This window comes from Prionailurus bengalensis, chromosome B4, assembly GCF_016509475.1.
Source record: "Prionailurus bengalensis isolate Pbe53 chromosome B4, Fcat_Pben_1.1_paternal_pri, whole genome shotgun sequence".
NCBI lineage: Eukaryota > Metazoa > Chordata > Mammalia > Carnivora > Felidae > Prionailurus > Prionailurus bengalensis.
In genome coordinates this window covers 46,808,949-46,828,086 of record NC_057358.1, presented here as the reverse complement: position 1 = coordinate 46,828,086, position 19,138 = coordinate 46,808,949, and the positions used below count along the sequence as shown (strand labels likewise).

Below are 19,138 nucleotides of genomic sequence, written 5' to 3'. Positions count from 1 at the left end.
CCATTGTTTGTATGTATCCATAGTCAATTCAACTAATCTATTTTGGGAGATTCAGGTAGTTTCCAGTATTTCATGACTGCAAAGAGCACTGCAATGAATAACTTTGTGCATATATATTTCCATATTGTTGGAGGTGCATCTTCAGGGTAAATTCCTAGAAGTGGGATTTCTGTGGTTAAGGGATAAACACACCTGTAGTCTTGCTCAATGTTGCCAGTTCTCCTCCAAGGGGCTGGTACCATTTTGGGTTTCTACTAGCAATGAATGAAAGTGCCTGTTTCCCCCACAGCCTTATCAATAGAGTTATATTGTCAAGGTTTTTAATTTTGCCAGTCTGCCAGATGAAAAATGAGATTCCCTTGGTTTTTTTCCAATATGCACTACTCTGACTATAAATGAAGGTGAACCACTTATATGTCTCTTTTCTTGAATTGCCTGTTTCTTAATTTTGCCTGTTTTTTTCTAAGGGAATTTTGATCTCTTTTCTCCCTTAATGTCTGAAAAATCTTTATATGTTAGGGAGAGTAGCCTTTTATCTGTCATATGTATTACTCATTTTCTCCCAGTTATGATCTGTTTTTTACTTTGTTTATGGTGATTTTTGCCATGGAGAAGGTTTTTGTTGTTTATTTGTTTTTTAACATAGTCAAATTTATCAATCTTTTCTTATCTAGTATCTGGATTCTTAGCCATAGTCTGAAAGCCTCTTTTTCACCCAGATTGTGAAGTAATTTGCCCACACGTTCTTCTGGTACTTGTATAATTTCATTTTTTTTACATTCAGATCTCTTGTCCATTTAGAGTTTATTCTTGTATGTGGCATAAAAATGGATACAATTTACATTTTTCTAAATAGCTATCCAAGTGTGTCCCAATGTCATTTGTTAAAAAGATCATCTTTGCCCCAGTAATTATGGATATCACCTTTATCATATACTGGGTGTCTATATGGAGCTGCGTGTATTTCTGGACTTCCTCTTCTATTCCATTGATCTGTTTGCTAGTTGTGTACCAGCACCACATTGCTTTCATTATAGAGGCCTTGCAGCCTGCTTTAGTATCTGTTAGGGTTGGTCTCCCTCAGAGCTCTTTCCTTCCAGTATTTCCTAGCTAGTGTTGTGCGTCTGTTTTCCTAAATGAACTTTTTTTTTTTTTAATTTTTTTAACCTTTATTTATTTTTGAGACAGAGAGAGACAGAGCATGAACGGGGGAGGGGCAGAGAGAGAGGGAGACACAGAATCCGAAGCAGGCTCCAGGCTCTGAGCCATCAGCCCAGAGCCCGACGCGGGGCTCGAACTCACGGACCATGAGATCGTGACCTGAGCTGAAGTCGGATGCTTAACCGACTGAGCCACCCAGGCGCCCCCTAAATGAACTTTAATATCAACTTGTCTTGCTCTTTAGAAATGCTCACCGGTATTTGTATTAGGGTTACATTAAATTTGTAAATTAACTTAGAGAGAACCGACATCTTGATCAAGTTGAAACATGCCAAGAACGAGGCATGTGAATTCCTTTTGTTCAAGTTATCAATAGATAATTTCAATCTGGTGTCCTCCCTTAGGCATTTACTTAGGCATCTTAGTGAATACGAAGCTCCCATTGTACAATCGGATCATACATGCTATACAAGTTCAGAGGAAAGGGAGAGAGGAGACAACTAGAATCACAAGAGAAGGCTCTGGGCTGAATAGAGACTGGAATCACGCGTCCTGAAGGTTGTGTAGGATTTAGGTGGGGTAGCAAAGAAGAGGAGGGAATCCCAGTGAGGGGCACACAGGCAAAGCTCAGAGGTGGACTGAGGGTGACCTGTCTCACAGGACAGAAAGCCCCCATCCAGACTCTTAGCTGGAATAATGGGAAAGACACCACCTTGCTCTTTAAACCTCAGAGTTACGTCTCAGTGTCAATAGCTCCCAGATCCTCGTTATGTATTATTAAAATTGTATTAGTGAACATCAACTAGATTTCCAGATACTGGAATGATAATTTCTGCACTTTCTTGCCTTTTCTGGGAGTGGTCTAGAGCTGTGTTATCCAATACAGTAGCTACTGGTCACGTGGTTACCGAGCCCTTAGGTGACTAATGCAACCAAGGAATTGAAGCTCTCTTTTTTTTAATAAGGTTTTTTTTTTAAGTTTATTTTTATTTATTTTGAGAGAGAGACAGAGAACAAGCAGGGGAGGGTCAGAGAGAAAGCCAGACAGAAAACCAAGCAGGTTCTGAACTGTTGGCGCAGAGCTCGATGCTGGGCTCGAACCCACAAACCATGAGATCATGACCTGAGCCAAAATCAAGGGTCAGACGCTTAACTGACTGAGCCACCCAGGCACCGCTGGAGCTCGTTTCATTTTCATCAGTGTCAGCTATTTTTCCATTGAACCCAACTTTATTGCTCTGAGGAGCACTACATTTTATTCTGATGATACCACCGCATAAGATACCATTGTCGCATCGCAACATGTGTGTCCATTTTACTTTTTTAAATGTGGCTCCTAGAAAATTGTAAATTACATGTATGGCTCATATCGTATTTCTCTCTGACGGCACTGGTCTAGAACCTCCCGCCTCAGTGTGGTCAGCAACATGTGGGAACCATCCCTGGCCTTCAGAATCTGCTGGTTCACAAGGATCCCCGGCAGGGAGCGTGTTCTTCTGCCCAGGAACAGCAGCGCAGGTTTGGATGACTCAGAAGATATCCAGGTCTCTGGCAGGTACCCCAGAGTGGCCCCCCCCATCCTTCTGGGGGTGGTGAGAGGAGGCGGGGGGGGGGTGGGCAGCAGAGATATCCCTACCTCCCACTGTGATGTCACAGAGAAAACCTCTTGTGTCAGCCAGCCCCACCCGCCCTGGGCCGCAGGATATCCTTTCCATCTCCGGCAGCCCATCTCACACCACCTCACCCCTCTGCTGGCAAGAGGGGACCTGATTCGTCTTCACACCAGAAACTCATTCCGTGCAACCGATTAAGGCAGAGCCGAAGAGAAACGGAAACACCCTTGCCTCAGAGCTTCAAAAGTGAATGAGCAAACCCTCCCAACTGACTCAAAATGTTTGTCTCACCCAGAAGGTAGGTACCAAGACTTATTTTTTTTTTTCGGTTTTATTTAAATCCAGTTCGTTGACACACAGTGAAATGGTAGTTTCGGGTATACCGTATAGAAATTCAACAGTTCAGTACAACAACACGTCATCACAACAAAATTTTTGAAATCTCATGACTCTCCCCTGCATCATACCCCTTATGGTGGATTTGTAATACAGCATATAAAAATTCACTGCCTTGTTTCACAGGCTCATGGTAAGGAGCTTGAGAACACACCATGGGATTATACAAAACAGGATCAAAATTTGTTACTCAAGCCCCATTTTTATTGATAAACCTGGTGATGGCCATACCTCGGCCTTGGGGTTTTTTTCATCTTCTTCCATTATACTTCCCTTCCCTCCTCCTTTGCCTCTTCATCTTGCTTTTCCTTGCTGCTCCCAGGACTACTTAGAGCCCTCTAGTTCTCCTTTCCTCCCTCCCATCTGTATGATTCCCGCTGCCAAAATCTGGTTCCTGGTAAAAGGCTCAGCGGTAGTGGTAACCACAGAGCTGTGTATCACTCTAATGAAGAAAGAGCAGATTTTAAGTTCTCTGCCAGAAAAAGGTGAGGCATCCCCATGGTCCTGCTGGTAGTGAGCTCTGATCTGGAATCTACTGGAACTAAGGACAGCACAACCTTAGTTGGGCTCTTTCTGGTCTCAGGGAACCTGGGAGTATCTGCAGGGATCCTTGCAGCTCCAAAAAGACCCTCACGGTCGGCAAAAGATGTCTTGGCTTGTTTAGGAGAACTCACGTCTGGAAATGACTTGCCTCCCATCTGAGATAGTTGGGAACTGCCATCTTTCCGCTCAAAGGGTTACTAAAAAAGCAAATGTTCATTCGCATACTTCTTGCCTTTCTCGGGAGAGAAAAATGAAGCTTGCAATTCGCCAGAGAAATAAAACCCACACGCACACTCACGCACACAGAGCAATGTGGTGTGCTGTTAATTGGCTGGATATTAGGGATCACAAAAGAAAGGATAGAAACCCAAAGTGAATAGGTCATAAATGGGAGAACCCACAGAAATGGGCAAGAACGCGATAGAAAAAGCCAGACATGGTAAATTTTATTGATTATTGATTTAGGAGAGACAGAGGGGGTATGGAAGTTTATCTGTATATCTGAAGTATAAAACACAATGCGCGGCATCATTCTGTGTACGTTTCCATAATCTGTCCTGCGATCCCTGTCTTTAAGTGTGTGCGCCTCCCCTTTACGGAGGGGCAGCCTGGGGTTGAAACAAGAGACTTTGAATATTGACTCCACCACTTACTAGCATTGCGGCCTGGAGCAAGTCAAATGCTCCCTCTGGAAACCACCTGTCCTTCAGGCCTATTGTGAGGGTTCAAGGAGATGTTTGTGAGGAGCCTAGCAAGGTGTCCGAAACACCGTAGATTCCCTTCCCCTTCCTCCACACTTTCACGAGGCCTCTTGGTCTTCACGGCGGGACCGTGAGGAACAACTCTCTCCCAATTTACTTCTGAATCACTCAGGTAGGTTGTGTAACTTGGCCGAAATCGTTAGTCCAGCGGTGGGCGGAGTAGTGACGAGAACCCAGAACTAAGGCTTCTCGGTGTCCCAGTTTCCCCTCTTGGGCCCACGAAAGGAGGCAAAGACACAGTCTTGCTTTAGAACAGCGGCCAGGGGCCTGAGCCTTTAGGGGAAGGGCGGGGCTGGGAAACGCCGGACGTTGGGCTCCCCTGAACCCCGAACCTCCTGACCCTCAGGCCTACAGGCCGGGGCGTGACAAGATGATCGGATGACCCGGGCGGCGCAGGAGCCGCCGCCGGCCAGCAGGCCAGCCTTGGGCACCACGTGGCGGCGGCCCGGCCTCCCTCCCGCCAGCTCTCGCCGGCTCCTGGTCTCGGGAGGGCCCGGGCCGCGGCTGTCAGCTGACGAAGGAGGCTGGAGAGGAAGACCGGCCCCAGTCCCCGGCCCCAGTCCCCGGCCCCAGTCCCCGGCCCCACCCGCTCGCGTCCCCAGCGCTCAGCCGCTAGGGCGGGGCCTCGCCAAACAATTCAAAACACGCTCCGGGCGCGTCGCCATGGCAACGCGCGCCCGCTGCTAGGCGACCGGGGAGCCATAGTAAACCGGGGGCGGAGGTGTTACTCATGGAGGGAGGGGGGCGAAGGGAGTCGGCGGGGACTCGGCTGGGCTCGGACACCGCGACTGCAGGGGGGGAGGGAGAGCAGAAAAGTAGGGACGAGGGGGGCGCGCGCGGAGTGCAAATGGGGCGGCCCAGCTCCGGGCCCTGAGCATCCCTGGGGAGGCCGCTCCCCTTCGGCGCCCCTTCCCGCCCCGCGGTCCCCAAGAGCCCCCAGCCCCAGCTGGCCCCGAGGGCTCGGTCACCCGCGCGTGAGCGATTGCCCCACAGGATGTGCAGATGTGGCTGCCGCTCTGATTCACTCCAGCTGCTTAGGGCATGGAAGAAAGGCCGCTTCCTCTCCTGGAAATGACTGCATTAGCAAAAGCCCTCTAACAATTCCACCAACAACGGAAAGGGAAAGGCGACAGAGAAGAGGCCCCCAAATGCTATTCTTCAGTCCTTCCCACTGGACATAAGTAGAAGCGTTCCCAGAACTCAACTGGGGACCCATGTTAGAAAGGAGTCGTATTTATTCTACACGCCCCTGTTCTGGGGCCATGCGGACACTAAACACTTGCGGGTGAGGTTAACCTGAGGCTGAGAAATCCCACAGCTAAGGGTCCTATGTTAATATTTTGGACATTCGGCACGGGCACTTCGGTGACATGACTCTTCCCTTCTGGGCTGGGAGGCCTATCAAAATGTCCTGCGTGAAGACATTCCTCGTTTTATCAGTGATTCTGTGAGCTGTGGAGCTGTGAAATCTCAGATGGCTCAAGATATGTCATCCGAATGGGTTCCAATCACTAGGGAATCACAGAGCTTGGGAAAGGACATGGCATTTCCAATCCGTCACTGGCTTTTAAGCAATCTGTTTGTACCCTGCTATCTGTGAACCAAAGATAATACTCGTTCGTGAGATCACTGCTGTTTTCTGGGCTTTGCTCATCAAAAAGCAGGAATGTTTCCACAGGTGGGAGGAAATGTATTGGCAGCGGATCTGTTCAGTGAAACTATGGGTGCATCTGTGTAGAAAGGCACAGGGTGTGTCTGTGGACCGGTGGACCTTCTACCTTCTCACTGTTCTCCTGTATGGGAATCAGGAAGATTTGCGCGTCCCTTAACAATAAAAGACTGTTTGGGACACTTTTCTTTATTCACATGTGCTCTTCACCCATAGGCTTCCTCATTGTATTCTGAGCCTGGTTTCCATTACAAACCTCATTCACTGATTCCCGGATGTTAGAAAGTGCCGGGCGCTGACGATCAACAATGAATAAAACACAGCTGCTCCTGTATCTAGCGACTTAAAGTCAAGTGAGCGTGTTATGAGCTGCCTGAGAGGCACACGGTAGGACGTGCAGGAACAAAGAACAGAGGCATGTAGATCGGAGCCAGCGACAGCAGAAACATTTCGCATTCCACTCCAGCTTTTTGTCTGCTGAGTAACAGAAAGGGATTAGTTAATGGGTCATGGGTCAGATAATCTGACTCCTGGGCAAAGGACAGAGATACTACTGCTAGGGAGGGCAAATGAACCTATCCTGGGAGAAGAGGCCACTATTGATAATGGGACGGGGGACAGACAAGAAGGGATTTGCCACGAGGCTTTGCCTTAGGGAAGTGGTATGCTATGCAATTTTCTCTGGCTCAGCATTCTTACCCATTGTTTTAATCATGTCTAATGGACACTGTATTCACAAAACAATAAATTGGATTCCTGTTTACAGAGTTTGTGTGGGTGTCCCCAAACCATTGTTTCCCTTTGTGTGTACTTAATAAATACGGTTTCGTACAGTGCGGGGAACAGGGACTGAGGACCTTAGCAAGTATAGGTTAGTCCCAACCCTTGGTTTGGTGATGTCATAAATGCTGAGTCACCTATACATCCCCATGGGGAATCGTCCTGACATGGTAACAGTCCAACATACCAAAGTTAAATACTGTTTGGGGATGTGGAATCTTTGTGTCTGTCCTGAGTCATGAGCTTCTGAGCCCAACCTAATTATAGTCATGGTGCATTGACTAGCAATGACTTTTTCTGTTCTAAGAGAGGAAAGAGAAGAAAAAAATATTAACATGCCTAAATTATAATGAAAGGAAGTGAGTGGGATGCCAGACAGAGAACCTCATGGTTCATCAAAAAGGGGAAATTAGACATTGTGGCATCGGGTCCTCAGGGAGGGAGGTTGTCCTCGAGATGGATCACAGCTAGTAGCCAGCCAGCCCAGCCATGCAAAGAGCCAGCCTTCGAAGGGGTGGATTCAGGCTTTGGGGAGGCCTAAAGTAATGTAACTTTGGAGGCTCTCTTTAAGAAGAATCATACAAAATGAGGAGTATGTAACGGGCTGGGAAAGGGCCTGAGTTAGCAGAAGACCCCAGAGCCAAATTGTCCCTGGTTTCACTCAGTCTACCTCTAGGCCTCCTCACATAACCTCCAGCCTGTGCCGCTCCCGTCCCCTTTCCCTTGGAGAAGGCACATGTAATGCTATGAGGGCAGAGGGGGTGCGGTTTCTGAGCAGAGGCAATAAAAACCAAAGACATCAGACCGTGCCAAACAGTGACTCAAGCGGGATATGAGAAGCGTCTGCAAGTATTTGAAGGGTGTAAGCACAGAGCAGGGAAAAGAATTGTTCACTGTTCTGGGGTGGAAAAGGGAATGAGGATACGATTCAATAAAGAAAAATGTGCACAAAACTCATCAGGAAACATTGGCGAACTCTATTTTCTGACACCGTGGAGTTGTATTTCCCATGGGAAGTATTTGAGGATCTATTGAGTCACTGAAACTGGAACTGGCCACACACACACACACAAAAAATGTGCTACAGGAAATAATCCTGCGAGATGTCCTCGAGGGAGCGGCTGGATGCTCCCAGAGTTCGTTCTGAGCCCTGAATTCCAAAAGGCTGACACATGGCATTGTATAGATTAGTGAGTGGGGAGGAGGCCAAAGGAAGAAAAAAGAGCCATCCCCCGCAGGGAGGGACAACCACCTGCACCCCATGACTGGAGTTCAGGACGGAAGAGGAAAAACATGAGGAGACAGTGCCACCCAGCGTCAGGACAAAAGCTGTAGCCAGTTGAAACGTGAAAAGTGACCACAAAATTCCTCCTCCCTTCTCCCAGAGAGAGAGCTCTGCCACGATGAATTAAGGGTCCTTTGGGTGAAACGGAGAATCATCGCCTGGGCATAAGCACATGTGTGTCAAATGTGCTGTTACATCAGTCCTAGAAGAGTAGGAAGCAAGATCCAGACACCCATCTGGCTACAATCTGGATCAATTCTGTCAGAGGGGAGCGGGCCTTTGAGTCCCCAAACTAACTGTACAAATACACAACAGCAAAACCATGGCTTGGTTGGTGGCAAATCTGGAAGAGGTGGGGGAGGGCCGGGGTAGAACACGAAGGGTTTCATTAAACCTAAGCCCAAAAATGAATCAAACAGGTATTACTTCATGGTACATTCATTCCCTGGCTGTATATTTTCCAGTCTGTTCAGCCTTTTCCTCATTGTAAAGCTGAAGTGGCAACTTCCAAGCTCTTTACCTGCGGAACCAGAAACCAGAAGTCCATCCCTGGGTATATACGAAGAGTTTTCTGCAATTGCACATTCCTGGACCTCACTCAGCCTTACTGTGGAATCTCAGGATGGGGCCCAGGAACCTGAGTATCTTTCAGTTTTCTGATGCTCAGAGGTTGTTCTGATGCTCAGGCAGAATTGAGAACCTCTGCTCTCCAATTAAAGAGTGGCGATCAAGCCAACTAACATGAACCACAGAAAGCATTACGAGAGGGGTGCAGTATGGAAGGACAGAGAGGAGGGGGTTGTTCTTTGAGAGAAAAGAAACATTTTCCAAGAATGAGTGGCCTTAACACTACTCTTGATAAGAGGCAGATCGCCAGATAAAAAGGGACTGAGGATATTCCAGGTAGAAAAAAAGAGCGCCTGCAAAGGCACCCAGGACAAAAAAAAATGTGTGGCATCGGGTATTTGGAGAATCAAAAGCAGCTGCAGAACGAGCTCCATCCTTGCCATCCCAATTAATTGGTACAATTTTTTTTTCTTTTCAACGTTTTTTTAATTTATTTTTGGGACAGAGAGAGACAGAGCATGAACGGGGGAGGGGCAGAGAGAGAGGGGAGACACAGAATCGGAAACAGGCTCCAGGCTCCGAGCCATCAGCCCAGAGCCTGACGCGGGGCCCAAACTCACAGACCGCGAGATCGTGACCTGGCTGAAGTCGGACGCTTAACCGACTGCGCCACCCAGGCGCCCCTAATTGGTACAATTTTTGAGGACGGAAAGAATTCCTGGTTCTCAGGTGGCTGGCCGCAAGAAGATATGCAATCCACCCCTTACTGGTTTGTCAAATTACTTTTTTAAAGTTTTAGAAACACTTTTTAAAAAAATAAACGTTCTTCTTCCTATACCCTGTAATATTTTCTGTGACTGCCATAAAATCAAGCCCAGTCCCACCAGCTACCGAGGGAACGGCAGTCAGATGGAAACTGAATCTTCACTTACTTTTTAAAGACCCGTCCCTCTGAGAATGCAGGTCCTTGCTTCTTTGTGCTTAATCCTGGATCCCTATTGGCAAGCTCTCCCATGTAATCTTCCAGAACAGCTGGGCCATGATTGCATTGTCAATTATTAAATGCCCACGTTCCCTGCAAGGCAGCGGTTTAATCAAGAGGCACTCCAAAAAAATAGGAGGTAGAGGAGGAGGGAGGGGCCGGGAGGTGGGAGGGTGGGAAGGCAGTTTCACTCTGTCAACATTAAACCAAAGGGATTTGGGGCACAGATGGCATCCGTGGTCCTTCAGACAAGCAGCAAGTCGCTGACCATGGCCAAGGTAACCCAGCTTCCCACTCTTATTGCTCAGAACGTACATTCCATGGTTATTTTGCACCTGATTTAGAGGTGTGTCTGTCTCATCAATGTGTTGTCTATGTTAATTCTGAGTTTTTCTGTTAACCTCTGTCGATGGAAGAATTAGTTTTGGCACCTATGCACTTCCAATTGGCCTGAGCCAGAGTGTCAAGGAAGCCACTCTCTGTCCCTTTTCTCAAGAGTAGAGAGTCACCTTGGCGCGGGACTTGTCAGCATATGCAAAGATAAAATTTTCTTTTTTTAAAAAATTTTTTTCAACGTTTATTTATTTTTGGGGGGACAGAGAGAGACAGAGCATGAACGGGGGAGGGGCAGAGAGAGAGGGAGACACAGAATCGGAAACAGGCTCCAGGCTCTGAGCCATCAGCCCAGAGCCTGACGCGGGGCTTGAACTCACGGACCGCGAGATCGTGACCTGGCTGAAGTCGGACGCTTAACCGACTGCGCCACCCCGGTGCCCCAAAGATAAAATTTTCTTATGGCTGCTACCCCTTCATGATAACCTTAAAGAGACCATTGCAAAATTAGACTTGGCCTTCCAATGCAAGAGGTATCTGAATCCTGGAGAGAAAAGGACATGTTTAGAGGAGAAATAAAATACAGGATGAAGGGCGCAGTACTGTAAGTGTTGAAGATGATTCTCGAAAGGGCTCTTGAATGAATTCCCATTCAATAATCAAAATAATTCTCCAATGAGTCTCCTTGTGTCCATCCTTGGTAGGACACTCCTTCTAGAAGCAGCCTCTTTGAACTTTACTCCAAGCTGTTGTTCATCCTTTGTCTCTCAACTCACTGCTTCCTTAAATTGGTTATCACCTTGGTGCTGCAAAGTGGTTATACCATGGTGTGGGGTTCATTATTCTTCTCTGGCAACAGTCTGCAGAATACCTTACAAATACGTGTGACTTGAAATGGATTGAGGGTAAAGAAAAAAATCTGATGTGATAATAGTCAAATCTCCAAGCCATAAAGTTGCTGAAAATATAGAATTGCCTAAATCATTAGCTCAGTCTGTATACAGAATGATTAATGAAGATGTTTCATCTGGAAGTCCGTTGCCTGTTCAAGCAATGGATGTGAAAATAATTAGAAAGAGTAACTTATAGTAACAGAGCAATGACTAAACCAATAGATTTCAGAACTAAAAACAAGATGAAAGCATTCTTTTGGGGGGACAGGGGCAATATGTGACTTCCATACCTGGTAATATAAGATCTTTCTTCATTCCTGATGCTGTGGTTTTCAGTCTTTACCAAGGTCACCCAGAGTCTTGCACAGACTGACAATTCTTGGGGGATTTAATTTGTTGAGTGCTTTTTTAAAAAAATCATGTTAGCAGATTGCTTTCCAGAAGTTGTTTTATCATGTATTTTATGTATTGATTTTTATATGCATATGAACCTTATATATTTCTTATTGCCATAAATAATCTGTCCTTTATCTGTGGCATGCACTGTTTTAGTCCCTGGAAATTCTGAAGAACAAACTGTTACATTTCTAAGATAAAGTTCTCTGTTAAATGTAGAAAATGCTAAGCTGGAGATGATGAGGCAGATTTATGAGCCTGTCCCATTTAGCTATGGTTTTATTTACGTTTCTTAAGCTAAGAAGATTTAGGTCTGATTAATTCTGATATGAGAGATCCCCCGGAAAGCTCAAGATGGTTTACTTAAGAAGCGTCTGTCAGCAACTAAATATGGGCTTCTTTTCTGTTCCGTATGTATTAATGTAACAGTATAAACAGCTCCATAACACAAAAGTGCAAGACCGGTCAGATTTCTTTATTTTCTAAAGTTCAGTCTGGCTCCGAGCCACCACTCATCAGGGTTGAAATATCTACTATCAGTCATTTTTCAGCTGGCTCTCCTCTTAGGCTAAAAGTGAGAAGGAGGTCAGGGGCTCCGGCCAGAGCCACACGGGCCACAGATCTTTCTGCAGGCACCACTGCTGCCTCAAGCAGTGGAGGTGCCCCTCCAGTTCCTCCCCAGTGGCCAAGGGCACCCTCCCTGTGGCTCCATGACCATGACACTTGGTGTCCGGTCTCCACGGGCACCACCCGGATACCTCCCATTTGAGATTCTGTCATCTCTGTGGCAGTGTGTGAAAGCCGGACCCAGATCACCATCTCTCAGAACCTATAGCCCCATCTCCTCTCCCGGGGTCTCAACACCCCCGCGTCCCAGTTGGTCCACTGCCTTCTTTAATCCTGAAGGCCCTAATCCTTGCTCCCCGCCCCCTGACTGGGGTGAGCCACTTTAATGTTTATCGAGAGAACATATCCCCATTTCCTCTCCTCTCCGAGGAATCTGTCAGGCAGAGAAGAGGGCAGCAAAAACTTCTGCTGTTACAATAACAAATACCTCAGCCCATCAGGGCTACTACGTTCCAGTGAAGACAAAATCAAAACAATTCTCAGCAAGAGCATTAGAGTGACCACAATTCTTTTACTCAGCTTGAGATAGACTAGCTCAGTGGCTGAATCGCATTCTGACTGAGGTTATTATCTGATCCTTATTCAGATCATCCTCAGTAAACATGTTCGTGTAATAAGGTCCAGCTTAAACAAACAGCATCGCCACGGCGTCTTCTCCGGGCCACTGCTAAAGCTGAGCCTCCACACGGCTCCTTGGAGAGAGCCCCCGGGGCGGGCTGTGCCTGGCACAGGGGAGGGGCGTGGCTTGAGCCCAGGGAGCCTCCGGATCGGGCACCCTGTCCAGATCTCCGAGGGCGCTCTGCAATCAGCTTCTCTGCTCCTGTGGGTCTGTTACAGGTGGAGCTCTCGCAGGGCTTCTATGGCCAACGGGCATTCCTATCTGCCATCCTCAACATGCTGTCACTCAGCCTCTCCACAGTATCCCTGCTCAGCAACTACTGGTTTGTGGGCACACAGAAGGTGCCCAAGCCCGTGTGCGGAAAAGGTCTGGCAGCCAAATGCTTTGACGTGCCGGTGCCCTTGGATGGGAGCAGCACCAACAACACATCATCCCAGGAGGTGGTGCAATACAGCTGGGAGGCTGGGGATGACCGCTTCTCCTTCCATACCTTCTGGAGTGGCATGTGGCTATCCTGTGAGGAAAGCGTGGAAGAACCAGGTGGGCTCCTCACCCAGGGGACCTTACCCAGCCAAAGAACCAGGGGGCAGTGGCACTCGCCATCCCTGGCTGGGCCCCACCCCCGGGCTCGGCATCTCCCACCTCTGTGTTGTGTCCCTTCTCCTCGGACTCCCTTTTTCTTTCTTTGAAGTTTTATTTATTTTTGAGAGACCGAGAGAGAGCGAGCCCACGTGAGCTAGGGAGGGGAGGGGCAGAGAGAGAAGGGAGAGAGAGGGGCGGAGAGAGAGAATTTCAAGCAGGCTCCCCGCCACCAGCACAGAGCCCCAAACCCACGAACTGTGAGATCATGACCTGAGCAGAGACCAAGAGTCTGACGCGTAACCAGCTGAGCCACCCAGGCGCCCCAGGACTCCCTTTTAATAGGGTCAAAGGCCATCTGGCTTTTCCCCTCCTGACTGTCTCGTAGACCCTCTGGTTTAAAACAGCATTACCCTTAAAGGGTTTCATTTAGACTTGTAACATCATGAGAATTCCCACTCTAGTGAGTTAGGATTGCCGTTTGGAGACCCAAGGGAGGAGAGATAATTCTTCTAGAAAAAGCCCTGGCTCTGCCTAGCTGTGACCTTATATGAGCAGCTTCCTCTCTCTACAGACCTTGATTTTCTCACAGGTGAGATGAAAGGATCAGAGTAGGTTACCTGTAGAGCCCCTCCCTCCCCGCCCCCTTCTAAGTATTCTCATTATAATTTACCAGGTCAGGGAACTGAAGCCCAAAGAGGGTAAGTAGACCCTGTAAGGGTGCCCTTGACCTTCCCAGGTCTCCTGCCACTCAGCGTATACTGGCAGAGCGGTGCACTGTCATTGTGCATTCCTTTCCTTCACTTGTGGTTCTCGGTCAGGAGCAGTTGGCCTAAGGACACCCCCCTCCCCCCTGCGCAAAGCATTCAGAGGTCACTTGCTAGTGAAGTTTCTCTAAAGCCCAGAATTGTGTACAATTAACCACATGCCATTTCTCCCAATTGGGGCTAAGGGAAAAAGGAGATGGAAGAGAAATATAAATGCGTGTCTATTTAGATTTAGTATGAACGTCCCGCTGAGCACTGCTCCAACCCCAGTCCTGGAAACAATCGAGAGCCATTTCAGACCAGTGGTACAGCGGCAGCAAAAGGTTGACACTAGGATTGTGAACCCTTCCCGGCACGAGAAATGGGGACGTTTCCCTGCGGAAGCCCTCTCAGCGATGTTCTCGTCTTCACTGTCTGGAATCGGGGCGGGGCGCGGGGAGAAATTAATCCTGAGGAATTCTAGCCTATGCCATTGCCTGCCTACTGTATGCGGGCAGGCGCTGGTCTGAACGGATGGAGCTGAACCAGGTGGGAGACTGGGGGCAGAGTTTTCACCCCTCCCGGACGTCAGACCTCGTCTGTGTTTCAGGGGAGAGGTGCCGAAGTTTCATTGAACTCACACCACCAACCGAGAGAGGTGAGAAAGGACTACTGGAGTTTGCCGCGTTGCAAGGCCCATGTCACCCCACTCTCCGATTTGGAGGGAAGCGGTTGATGGAGAAGGCTTTCCTCCCCCACCCTCCCCCGGGGCTTGTGGCAAGTATGTGGGTTTGATAACAAATTTAGTTGCCGTTGACTTGGGCCTCTCTGGCCCAACCGTGCTCTGCCTTGTACTGTGATCTCCTTTTCTCTTCTTCTGAGCCCCACAGGCTGACGCGCCTTGCTTCCAGAGTTGACGCTCATTCATATGCAGGAATGCAGAACAGGAACAGCAGGAACAAATAAAGTTCATAAATAGAAAACCGCTTCCAACCAACCTCTCTAACTTCCTCTTATTGCCTAGTAACCATGTTGAAAAGCTTAGAGGGTTTTTCCCTCCCATATATACATATAAATATTTTTTTTTCTATATATATTTTTCAGTGGAATGGAGTGAAAAAGGGGAGGGAGGGAGGGAGAAAGAAACAAAATTGATCGTTCCAAATTCAATAAGGAGAAAAGAGAGACAAAAATGACCCATAGCAGTCATGCCCCTGGAAGATTTTATGACCATTAGATGGTTTCTTCTGGAATCTCCCTAACGGTGTTTCCAGCCAATCAAGTTTACTTGATGATATATCAGGTAGTGAGCAGAGAGAGCCGAGGGGCTGATAGCAAAGGACCCAAATTGGAGGAAGCTCCCAAGCAGGTTCCAGCTCTCATTCTCCCCTTCTCTGACTCCGCAAGGCTTTTTCCCTGTCTGATAGTCATCATTTGTACCACGTTCAGTTAACTGCCTGGGTGAGGGCTCTTCTTCTTCTGGTTTCTGACAGAGATCCTATGGTTATCAATGGGAGCCCAGTTCTCCTCCATTGGACTTGAATTCGTCAGCTTCCTCCTGCTACTGATGGACCTGCTGTTCACTGGGAACCCGGGCTGCGGGCTCAAGCTGAGCGCCTTTGCGGCAATCTCCTCCGTCCTGTCAGGTGCGTGCCTCCCGGGCTGGAGGGGGTGGGTGTCCTGGCCACCTTTGAGGCACCCCCGGAGGGCGTGTGTGTCTGTAGGGAGGGCAGGAACGGGGTGCCCACAGGCGGTATAAAGAATGGACGTTGCAGGCATGTTTGAGTTGAAATGAAATTTTGTATTAGAGCATTATGTACTCTGCAAAATGATTTATCTCTAGGTTCTTTTTACTTGCAAGCTTTCCCAGTATGTGAAATATGGTTTGGTTTGCTTTTCAGCTGTACATATACACACACAGCTTTTCAAGACTCTTTTGGATCAAGTAAGAGAAAGAGATGCAGATATCTATCTTACATCTTATATCTTATATCTGCAGATATAAGACAGATCAGGAATAAAGCTCACGTACAGGGCCTGGGTAGGAAGAAGTAAAAGCCCCAAATGCAGCATTGACGCAGAAACTTTCCCCATAACCCTACACCTAAAGCCTGGGGCAGCCTATTGGAAAGCTATGCATTCAAGGAGAAGCCCCCATTGCAGATGAGTCTCCCTGGGAATGTGGTGGCAGCTGGGTAATGGAACTTCTCAACCTAGGCTGCACCTGATGCAAAACAAGGCGGTTGCTCCAAACTCCTATTCCCTGTAGACGGCAATGCCAGTGTCTCTCTAAAGGCGCTGCCTTCCTGTTCCCTCTGTAGGCCTTCTGGGGATGGTGGCCCATATGATGTATTCACAAGTCTTCCAGGCAACGGTCAACGTGGGTCCAGAAGACTGGAGGCCACATGCTTGGAATTATGGCTGGGCCTTCTAGTAAGTGCTTACCGTCTCCTGAGCCTTTTACCCCCTCCTCAGCCAACCTGCATTAGATGTTCTGCCCTTAAGCAGGTGCTTGCTCCGTGTTGTCCTATCTTCTCTTCAACCTTCATCCCTCATCCCAGGGGTCTGTGGACCAGCGGGCTGGCCCATGAGGTCACATCTATTCTTTCCCCACCTCCTGGGGAGCTACGGAAGGGATTCTGTTTTTCTGATGATACGGTGGTAGCAGTTGCTTCTTCGCCTAATACACATGTTGCTTTGGGAAACGAGACTGGTTTTATGTGACTTACGGAAGCGATGCTCCATGTTTTAAATATTTTGTGGCTCAAGGTATTGGAGGACAGAGCAACGAAGAGATAGCCTTGAGATTTGGTTGGAGTCCCATGGCCTGTGAATGGCTGACTCTTCTCCTGTAATGAAGAGTAACTTCCTCCTACTTCCATTCTTATCCCACCAAACTGTGTGAGAAATAAAACCTCCCCTGCTGGTCATTCCCTAACCCTTAAAGAATGAAGGGGCCAGTTGTTTTCGATTTCTCTTGAGAAGCAGCCACCATGACAAAATAAACACCAAGTAAACATCCCCTTTAAGAGTTCCTCGCCTTCTCCCTTGAGGAACATGCTGTCTCGGCTGCACGGGTGCCAGCTTGGAGTTGCCCTAGTGTCTGGGATAAGTGTGAAGTACTTTCATCGTGCTGAAAAGACACGGTGCTGGGCTCAAGGAGGCGATATGGAAGCCCATCCATGTCTGTTAGGAGATCCTATCCCCTTTTCTCATGATAGGAAACAGGCCATTTGATTCAGGCGTCTTTGGCCTAATCCACCAGCCACCAGAACTTATTTTCCAGACACATGGTTTTGCACCTTGTGTCTATCTTTAAGCCATTCTTGGCATCAACATCTGCGGAGCTCAGACTACAAAACCCCCATCAGAAGCATTGCCAACCTGAGCCCACTGAGTCTGTCAGAGGCAGCAGATAGGAACACACTGTGCCAGCGTGTGGCCTGGCTTTAACCATCACTTGACCTCCTGACATTCCTCGCTAACCTCACACAACTTCCTGTTTCCTGGGCTTCCCAGAATCATGGGGAGATGTAGGGGTTGACTTTCCAAGTTTTTAGGAATGTGTTTGATACAGTTCCCTGGTGGGTTTTTTTTTTTTTTTCCTTGTCAAATCCATCCAGCTTCTCTTAAATCTCCGGCTTCTCTTCCATCCATTCTAAACTCCCTTAAGCCAAGAACCACACTGTTTTCATAATAGGCAAATTCCACTATTACAACCTATAATACCTCCAGATTTGTAGTATTTCCTGAACGACTCTGAGAGGCTCAATTTGTGAACCCTAAGAATGCTAACGTCAAAACGAAGAAGGCAGAGCAATGATCACTCTCGGCATCTGATCTGAACAAAGGAAAATCTTTGGCAGGGTGTGGGGGGTGCTGAGGGGGGTGCGTTGGGCTGCATCCACTCTACACGGCTGAGCTACAGGTTTGTGGAATCTCGGGAGATCACAAGGGTATCTGCAGCTTGGGAAACAGTAGTCCAGAAAACTGTGTGTGTGTGTGTGTGTGTGTGTGTGCGCGCGCGACATGTGTGTTTACATATGTATCTAAAACAGGCACACTGGGAATAAAGGAGCTCAGCACTGACAACAGATCAATCCAGTGAAAACGAATCTGTTAAACTCCTAGTCTGACTCTTCACACTACTTGACTACAAGAGTCATTCCCTTGGACTACAAAACATTCAGAACGTATCCTACTAAGACAGACCAAATTAAGGCCTCGTGCCCATGGTTCTTGACCTACAACGGGGTGGAGGGAGCACACGCAGGTCCCTAAACCCTGAGGGGCATCGGCCTAGTTTGCTGGTGGGAAGGAATCATGGTATTTTTCCTGAAACCTGTAAGGAGGTCAGGTTCTTACTGTGCAATTTTTTTTGTTCATCCCTAGCACGGCCTGGATTTCCTTCACCTGCTGCATGGCATCGGCTGTCACCACCTTCAACACATACACCAAGCTGGTGCTGGAGTTCAAGTGTAAGCACAGTAAGAGCTTCAAAGGAAACCCGACTTGCCTGCCACATCACCACCAATGTTTCCTCCAGCAGCTATGTGCAGCCCACACAGGGGGTCCTTTGACCAGCTACCACCAGTATCCCAATCAGCCCATCCGCTCTGTCTCTGAAGGAGTTGACTTCTACTCAGAGCTCCGCAACAAGGGATTACAACAAGGACCCAGCCAGGCTCTTAAGGAAGAGGTGGCGGGGTCAGTCGTAGAGGAAGAACAGTGTTAGGAGTAGTGGGGGGTTTAGAGGGCAGGCTGGACCCAACCTTACATGTTCGTTATCAACATGTACGTAAGCCAAAGTCTGTGTCTTAAGCATGGTTTTGATGGGTAAGAACAAGAGTATCTTAAAGTACAAGACCAAAGGGGTGTGTGCCCAGGTGCCATCGCTCCCTTTTCCTTTCCCACTCCGTCTCCTGTCTCGTTTCACCGTCCCCCTATCTCCCACGTTCAGAATCACCTCCTCTCCTTTACTGATTGCTTGTTACGTGCCAGGTTCTGGGCTAAGCAGCACAGTCCCTGTCCTTTAGGAGTTTATCAGTTTGGTCATCTATCTGGGATTTGGAGGAACGGAGGTGGGCAACTCAACAGGTGATTGTGACTCACCTTTCCACGATGCACTTGAATTTTCCTGGAAGCCTCAGAATGGAAAACGAAGGCCCTTCCGGGAGCTTGGACATGT

General features: G+C 48.1%; 1 protein-coding gene across 5 annotated transcripts; it reads left to right on the top strand.

Moving 5' to 3' along the window:
- Positions 1 to 2,832: 2,832 nt before the first annotated feature.
- GSG1 (germ cell associated 1) lies at positions 2,833 to 18,758 on the top strand. Of its 5 annotated transcripts, none has more exons than XM_043564698.1 (6): positions 2,833 to 3,072; positions 12,844 to 13,165; positions 14,543 to 14,731; positions 15,444 to 15,596; positions 16,272 to 16,383; positions 18,343 to 18,758. In XM_043564698.1, exons 1-6 carry the CDS (start codon positions 3,025 to 3,027, stop codon positions 18,683 to 18,685), a joined length of 1,167 nt encoding a protein of 388 aa, XP_043420633.1. In that variant the 5' UTR covers positions 2,833 to 3,024; the 3' UTR covers positions 18,686 to 18,758. The 5 variants fall into 5 exon arrangements, with proteins under 5 accessions (XP_043420633.1, XP_043420634.1, XP_043420635.1 ...); XM_043564699.1 differs by having other exon boundaries at positions 2,834 to 3,072; positions 14,561 to 14,731; XM_043564700.1 differs by having other exon boundaries at positions 2,834 to 3,072; positions 14,543 to 14,608.
- The last annotated feature ends 380 nt before the right edge of the window (positions 18,759 to 19,138 follow it).